The 8,539-nt window shown below is 45.1% G+C and overlaps 1 protein-coding gene across 1 annotated transcript in view; it reads left to right on the top strand.

Annotated features, from left to right (window-relative positions):
* The first annotated feature begins 7,376 nt into the window (after positions 1 to 7,376).
* The window catches only part of LOC117795564 (vegetative cell wall protein gp1-like), a 2,579-nt gene continuing 1,416 nt past the window's right edge, over positions 7,377 to 8,539 (top strand). Inside the window, exon 1 of the mRNA XM_034640643.1 lies at positions 7,377 to 7,465. Within this exon, the coding sequence (XP_034496534.1) occupies positions 7,377 to 7,465 (89 nt within the window). The remainder of the gene's footprint in view (positions 7,466 to 8,539) is intronic.

Below are 8,539 nucleotides of genomic sequence, written 5' to 3'. Positions count from 1 at the left end.
TATTTTTATGATTGTAATTATGTTGCTTATATACGCGATTAAAGCGGAGCGCCTTTTTTTCTCCTTCAAAGCTATTTTTCATTGCTTAGAAATCTTAAAATTTTACTTAAGTGTCTGAGAAGAAGGAATAACAGAATATAACATGAACAGAGAGAATAAGTTCACCATGAAACTCCCAGAGTTGGGGAACTTGTTTTATTCTAGGCTAAATGTTTCCTGATACTGTGAATTCGGAAGTATTTCAGAGGGAAGTATAGCATATAACAAGTAGTTTAGAAAGCCATGAGTCTTAAAGACTTTTTTGAATACCTGAGCTACTGATTCCTATCTCAAATAATACCATGATAGAGCCTTTTGCAAAGTTAATCAATACCCTTAATTTCTCAGATAAAGGCCTTGCAAATCAGAGTCCTTCCCACCCTCTTATCTCATTTCTCTCTCTTCCTGGCCACACTGTCAGACTGGGTTCAGCATTATTCCATGAATGTTTATTTCTTTTTTTTTTTAAAAAGATTTTATTTATTTATTCAACAGNGACAGAGATAGAGACAGCCAGCGAGAGAGGGAACACAAGCAGGGGGAGTGGGAGAGGAAGAAGCAGGCTCATAGCAGAGGAGCCTGATGTGGGGCTCAATCCCATAACGCCGGGATCACGCCCTGAGCCAAAGGCAGACGCTTAACCGCTGTGCCACCCAGGCGCCCCAGTGAACGTTTATTTCTACACCTTCTTAATATGCATGGAATGCCTTCCTCCGTTCCCTCGCCAAAATTCTATACATCCATCACTTTAATTCAGATGTCATTTCTGGCATGAAAATATGCCCCAATATTCCGTGATAGAATAAATTACACACACCACATACGTGCTTGTCTACTCTATGAGCTAATATCCAATTCATCTGTGCATCTCTGTGGCCTATTATAGGACAGGCACCCAATAAATATTTGTTGAACTAGTCAACAAAAGAATGAACACATGGACATAAAGTTGTATCTCTACTGCTTGGCTGACAACAGAGCTTGCCCCTAGGTAAATACTTGAAGTATTTTGAGGAAAAGACATACTGACATGCGAGCCAGGACACCTAGGTCCTCTAATCCTAGCTCAGCCAACATTTATGCAGCCTTAGAAAAGTCAATTCAACTTTTTGGGCCTACTTCTCTACACAGCTCAAAGATTCTACTAGATCCTTTCTTCTCACTCTGGAATGGGATCATAGCCTAAAATATTTTGGGTCAGGGGCACCTGGGTGGCACAGCGGTTGGGCGTCTGCCTTCGGCTCAGGGCGTGATCCCGGCGTTTATGGGATTGAGCCCCATATCGGGCTCTTCCGCTTTGAGCCTGCTTCTTCCTCTCCCACTCCCCCTGCTTGTGTTCCCTCTCTCGCTAGCTGTCTCTATCTCTCTGTTGAATAAATAAATAAAATCTTTAAAAAAAAAATAAAATAAAATATTTTGGGTCAGAAAACTCTTTGTGAACGTCTGATGATTACTAATCCTATGATATCCTATATATATGATTTTTGGGAAGCTTATAGTTCAGTTACATCTTTTTTTTTTTAAGATTTTATTTGAGAGAGAAACACAGAGAGAGCGCGCCCGCTCTCACCAGCAGGGGGAGGGGCAGAGGGAGAGGGAGAAGCAGGCTCCCCACTGAGCGGGGTGCCCAACGCAGGGCTGGATCCCAGGATCCTGGGATCATGACCCAAGCCGAAGGCAGATGCTCAACTGACTAAGCTACCCTGGCACCTCTCAGTTACATCCTTCAATTATATTTTTCCACTGCCATATACTCTAATACTTCTATTTATTTATTTATTAAGATTTTTTTTTTGAGAGAGAGAAACAGACATAGCAAGAGAGATCAAGAGTGGGGAGGAGAGGGAGAATCAGGTTCCCCGCTGAGCAGGGAGACTGACACAGGGCTAGATCCCAGGACCCTGGGATCATAACCTGAGCCGAAGGCAGATTCTCAACCGACAGAGCCACCCAGGTGCCCCACTTCTATTTATTTTTTACATGATTTCTATGACACTTCTATTCATACTTGTCAATACTCCAGAAACTTAGCAGTACATACTTTAATATTCCTACCTTTCCCGTACATTGATAACTTAAAGAAATCCTTTGTTAGCTCAGTCTAAAATTTTTGAGCTTAACTGAATAAGCAGTTTATCCTGAGGGCATCTGTCACTTTAAAAAAAAGAGAGAGAGAGAGACATTAGCAGTCTTCAAAATGAAAACTACACTTTCCCTTTAGGGTTTGTGATGAGAAAGCATATAATGCTTAATGAAACAAAAATGTCAACCCACTAGTAGACCTAAAAGACAAGGAAAGACAAGCTGAGTTTTTCGTTGGCATATCCCCCAGGCTGAATTAGTCATTTGCTAGGCATTCCCATAGCACTACCTGTGCATACTGTTTTTTACGGTACTTATCACTTTCAATAGTATGTATTTAAGTTTTTCTTCTCTTACCCTGGGAATATCTCAAAGAAAGGAAATGCATCTTATTCACCTTTGTATCCTCAGTCTCTTGCTTAAGACCTTGCTTATAGCAGATGCCTGATCAATATTTGTTCAATGGGGGATCCCTGAGTGGCTCAGTCAGTTAAATGTCTGCCTTCTGCTCAGGTTATGATCCCAGGGTCCTGGGATTGAGCCCCACATTCGATTCCCTGCTCAGCAAGGAGGCTGCTTCTCCTTCTCCTCTCCTCTCCTCTCCTGCTCTCTCTCCCTATCTTTGTCTCTCTCACTCTCAAATAAACAAATAAATAAAATCTTGAAAAAAATATTTGTTCAATGGTGGAATGTGAATTGCAGCTTGACTGTTGAGGGTTTCAGTAAGCTGAGAAGCAATAAAAAGTTTCACTCAGGGGAGTAATGTGATCAGAACTGTGTTTAGATCACTCTGATTTAATTTTATTATGTTAGAGACCATGATTTTTTATTTTGAAGCAATTGTTCGTAGGAACTGGCTCATACCAGCTTACAAGAACCAAGTGTTGAATTTTCAGGAAGCTTGCAAGCCATTTGTTAAACAGTCATTATTAAAAATCAGATTATATAAAACTACAATTAAATATATTAAAAACAGAAGTAATAAATACTCAAAATTCATCACTTCCAAATTACTTTCCTACATATGTTATTATCTTTTTTTAAAGATTTTACTTATTTATCCGACAGAGATAGAGACAGCCAGCGAGAGAGGGAACATAAGCAGGGGGAGTGGGAGAGGAAGAAGTAGGCTCATAGCGGAGGAGCCTGATGTGGGGCTCGATCCCATAACGCTGGGATCACGCCCTGAGCCGAAGGCAGACGCTTAACGACTGAGCCAAGGCATATCATTGTGCATTTTCAAAACATCAAAGATAGAAGATGATCAAAGCTTCCAAAAACAGTAACAACAATAGGGAATACACAGAGGTATATGGGTCAAGTACAAATGTAAGAATTTCATCAGGATTCTCAGCAGCAAGATTGGAAGATAGAATAGAACATTCACAGTTCTAAGAAAAAGAAATGAATTCCAACCAAGAGTAATATACCCAAACAAATTATCACATCAGTCAAGGGAGGAGGTCTAATAAAGATATATTCAGGGGCACCTGGCTGGCTCAGGACGAAGAGCAAGTGCCTCTTGATCTCCAGGTTGTGAGTCCGAGCCCCATGTTGGGTATAGAGATTACTAAAAAAAATTAACTAAAAAAAAAAAGATATTTTCAGATTTGCAAGGTCTCAGAATAAAATTACCTCCTTTACACCCTTTGTCAGGAAGCTACTGGTAGATGTGCTGTACTGAAATGACAGACAAAAACAAAACATGGAATCCAAGGACACAGGGAGTCCCAAAATGAAGCAAGGAAAATTCCCAGGACGATGATGAAGGGAAATCCTAGAACAACAGCTGTGCAGTTGGCCTAGTGAGCAACACTTAAGATTGGAATGGGAGGAATAGTTCCGAGAAAAAAAAAAAATCACGGACGTATTACCTGGTGAGATTGAATGAATGGAAATTTACAGTTTCGGTAGACCACTGGGAAAAAATTAATGATACATACATAGAAAACAAAGAATGGAGACAACGATTAACTGCACGGAAAAGAAAAAAAGCCTGAGGGGGGAAAAGAGATATAATCGTAGTATCTTACCCAGATCCACTGTGAAAAACATTTTCAAATTCATACTAACGTAAATTAAAAAATTATTTAACCCACATTCGTGATGACGGTTTTGGGGAGGACGAAGGAAGATGACTGTGTGTGTAGGAGAGGGCACAGTTCACGAAAGACCAATAAAAGCATACCACATTTGGTCGAACAGACATTACCCCACCACCGCCAGAAACAAAGGAAATCTTCCTCCAAAACTGCTCGTCTTGCCCCCCCCCCGCCCTCGGCCCAATAAAGGACTTAAAAAGGGGGTGAGAGGGAAAGTTGGAGGGGACTGGTGGAGCGGTTTCTTTGGAGAGAGGCTGCGGTACTGCGGACCCGGCCCCCGACCCTGGAGGAAGGGGCAGGAGGGGCTCCCGGACCGAGCTGCGGGAGCCGGGAAACCTGAAGCCGCGGTGCCGGCCCCGCGCCGAAGGCGCCTGCGACCTGGCCCGCCCCCCACAGGGAACCGGTCTCCGGGAGAGGCCCACCGCTTGCTTGGGGCAGAGGCTGTCGAGTTCGGCGGGGGCCGCGGCGCCGAGGCCGGAGCGGAGGTGGGCGCCCTCTGCCCGCGAGTGCGGCCGCCCTGTCTAGGGCCCGCAGCAAAGGGCCCCGGCGGCCACGGCTGCGAAGCGCCCCCCACGCTCCTCCAGACCCGGACGGCCTGACACCCCCAACCCCCGACCCGCTCCAACTGCNCTGCCGCCGCGCCCCCGGCCCTCGATCCGCGAGCCCCGACCGGCACCCGCGCTATCGCCGGGACCCCACTACTCGCCTCACGACCCCCGCTCCTCCCGGGGACCCCGCCCCTGGCGCGCGGACGCTCGCCCCTCGTCCCTCGCCCCACCACTGCGAACCCTGCCTCGGGCCCTGGCCCTCTCCCCCAAGTCTGACCTTCGCCCTCCTGACCCCAGACCTCGCCCCCCGCCCCTCATCTCAGACCCCGCCTCGGCCCTCACCCCTTCGCCCCGACCCCCACTGGCCCCCAACTCTGACCTTCGTCCCCTCCTTCCCGGTCCTTGCCACCGATTCTGACCCCTGACCCTCCAACCCAGACCCTGACCCTCGCCCTCCGACCCAAGCCCTTGCCTGTAATAAGGGCCCTCGCCTCAGACCCTCCCTCGCACCCGAACCCCGACCCTTGTCCCCCCAAACGCGGCTGTCAGCCCCTGGACTCCGATTCTTGCGTGCGGCACGGCCCTCACCCCGCGATCCCAGCCCTCGCCTCTGGACTGCGGCCCTTGCCTCCTGATCCCCAGTGTCGCCATCGTCCTATCCTCGCTCTCAGACCCTCACTGCCGCCTGGCCCCCGACCCGCAGCCCGAGAAGGGTCTGGGCCAGGGCCGGGAACCGAGGCCCGGCTGAGCCGGGGGAGGGTGGCTTCTCAGGCCCCGCCAGGCGAGTTCCAGCGGCGCTCGTGCTGGAGACCCAGAGCGAGCGAAGCCAGGGGAACCGACCGAGTTTTCAATCCGAGCAGAGAGGGTGAATGAAGTATAAAGGGACCGAGGGAGTTGATGGTGGAGTGGTGTTTTGGTGATATCATGGTTAAGTTTGGGTGATACCATGCAACACACGGGTCATCTGTTCAGAAATACAGGGCGGTGGACCAGGAGACACAGCTTAAAACGTTCCACGTCGTTGCACAGGAGAGTTGTAATAGGAGGGAGAGGACCAGCGGGGTGGGAGAACGCTGTTTTTCTTCACAAGTCAAGAGCACTATTTTTTCTTTTAAAACTAGTTAATCAAAAAGAGAAAAAAAGAACCGTTAGTGACCTTTAGTAACCCCCAAACCTAGCTTTCCCAGCAGGCATCCCCTCGTACTAGCTGTGTGATCTTGGGCAAGTCACTTTACCTTTCTTCGGTTTGCTTATCTGTTAAATGAAACCACCCACCCACAGAGTTGCCGTGAGGATTAGTGACAAGGTAGGCAAAAGTGCTTTGTCAGAGCCTGTGATGGGCACGAACTAGTTGTTCAATGAACCTTATGAATGAATTTATTTTAGAATGAATAAAGGAGTTTGTAGCCAAAAGCGGCCTCTCGCCCACAATACCTGGGTGCTGAAGGGCTGGAGTGGATGTGATCCAATTTGAATGTGGGTTTTTGAGCAGACCAAGGCTGTAAAGGAGAGAGCAATAATAGAGCTGCTTGTGTGAACAACTTGAGGTCTTTTTAAATGTTAATTTGTACCTGGACAGCTCCCAGGTTGTGGAGGCTCCGGGTGAGTTGGGGAGAAAAGGGAGCAGGATTTGCGAAAGAGACAGAATATGCCCTATTTATTACGAGTATCTTATTAGCAAACAGATAAGTAAGGGAGTGAAATTACTCACCTTAGAAAATATGTTCCTTACATGTAAAACAGATCACAAGTCCTTTAAGGCAGAATCTTCTCTGGTATTTAAAAACAATAATGTATGAACAAAAGCTGAGATATTTCAAGCAATTGCTGTGAACTGTGAATCTGAAATTAAGATAAAGCAAATTTTCAATTTTAATATCCCAAGTAACTCTAAAAAGATGATGGAACTGGGATTTGAACCAGAATTTGATTCTGAAGCCTCTTTCATTTTTCTTTTCTGTTAAAATATTTTATTTAAATAGAAATTACAAAAATAACATTCCTTTATTATATCACCCAATAATATCCCGAGCTACAAATTCTGCATTCCACTTCTCAAAGGTAACCAGGGTGTGAACGGTTTGATGGGCAATGCTCCAAACTTTTTTTTGCTCCTAACATGCATATAGACACATATAAAATGGATTATACAATAACTACTGTCCTGCCACTTGCCATTTTAGATTTAACAATGTATAATGCATCTTTTTTCATGCACACACTCCTCATTTGCTTTAATAATTCCACAGTATACCTGTGTATGGACGTACCATAATTTATTTAACCACGTGCCTGATAGACAATTTAGGATTTTTCCAATGTTTTGCTGTTACAAATATTGCTTCAGTTACCTTCCTTATACGTATGTTTGTATGCTTTTGTTAGTATTTCTGTAGGATAGATTTGTAGATGTCAGAAATGCTGAGCCGTAAGACATGTATGCTTAAAATGTTGCTAGAACTTGCCAAAATGTACTCAAAATAAAGGTGATGGTCTTAACCGTTATGCCCCACTGCCCCTTGAGCAAAGCAGAGAGTGCATTTTGAAATAGCTGGCTCTGTCTGTGGGAGTGGCAGCTGTGTGGACCCATAGGGGAGGGCTACTAATGGGGAAGGAAAGAGAGAAAGATTGTGACCAAGTCTTTGAAGCAGAAAGCCCTTTTCCTCAGGTGCTTTGTGTTTACCCAAGCCAATGGTATTCACTGAAACTTGGGGGGGGGGGCTTCAGATTTGTGGCTCTCTTTTGGTTCATAAATTCTCACCATTTAAAAGAATCTGGCATTTGAATTTCTAACAGTATATTACTTTTGTAATAAAAACTGATAAATAAAAGACTGTTAAAAGTGACCAAGTAATAATCTATTGGTGTAAATCCAGAGTTTCAAATTCGTTTAAAGCAAGGTACATTCACACTCTAAGTGGATTCTAGCTTGCCAATAGAGTGTGACTTTAAGGGAAACCAAATGGCTCCAAAGAGAACATTTTTCCCCTCGTGTTTCTTAATAAATGCTCAAAGCTTCGAGGGCCAATTGCCAAAGGCTTTGAAGAACATCTCAAATCTATCATTTGGTAGAAAATATGAAAACACAATCCCCTCACACTTCTACCCGTGACAGCGACTGTCTGAACCCCGTATGGGATCTAGTAGGGATAAGGGTTTGAAGAACAGAGACAATCCCTTAAGGCACCTCGACGGATTGATTGAGTTTTATTGCTAAGTTGACACAGAGAGCAGGAAGGAGCTTTGAGAGAACTGTAATCAAAACATTTCAAAACGGGACCTCAATTGCATGAGTTCGTCCCTCCAGGGTGCTTTTATTAATACAATTTGGTGACTCTCCATTTTCTTTTAGGTGCTGTGTTCCTCCTCGTCCCACCCCCTTTTCACTCCATGTACCTTTCCCATATTTCCTAGTTGCCACTTACTCATAGTTTCTGCTTCCTTACTTTGCCTTACCAAGCTCCTCAAGCTTCTATCTCAGATTCTTGGATTATCTTTGTTTTTAACTCCAATGTTCGCATCACTTAATTTTCTTTTTCTTCTTCTTCTTCTTCTTCTTCTTCTTTTTTTTTAAAGATTTTATTTATTTATTTGACAGAGACAGCCAGCGAGAGAGGGAACACAAGCAGGGGGAGTGGGAGAGGAAGAAGCAGGCTTCCAGCGGAGGAACCTGATGTGGGGCTCGATCCCATAACGCCGGGATCGCACCCTGAGCGGAAGGCAGACAACTAACAACTGCGCCACCCAGGCGCCCCTAATTTTCTTTTT

Source organism: Ailuropoda melanoleuca, chromosome 13, assembly GCF_002007445.2.
Source record: "Ailuropoda melanoleuca isolate Jingjing chromosome 13, ASM200744v2, whole genome shotgun sequence".
Classification (NCBI taxonomy): Eukaryota; Metazoa; Chordata; class Mammalia; order Carnivora; family Ursidae; genus Ailuropoda; species Ailuropoda melanoleuca.
The sequence above is the reverse complement of the archived record's forward strand: the minus strand, read 5'-3'. Positions and strand labels throughout refer to the sequence as shown.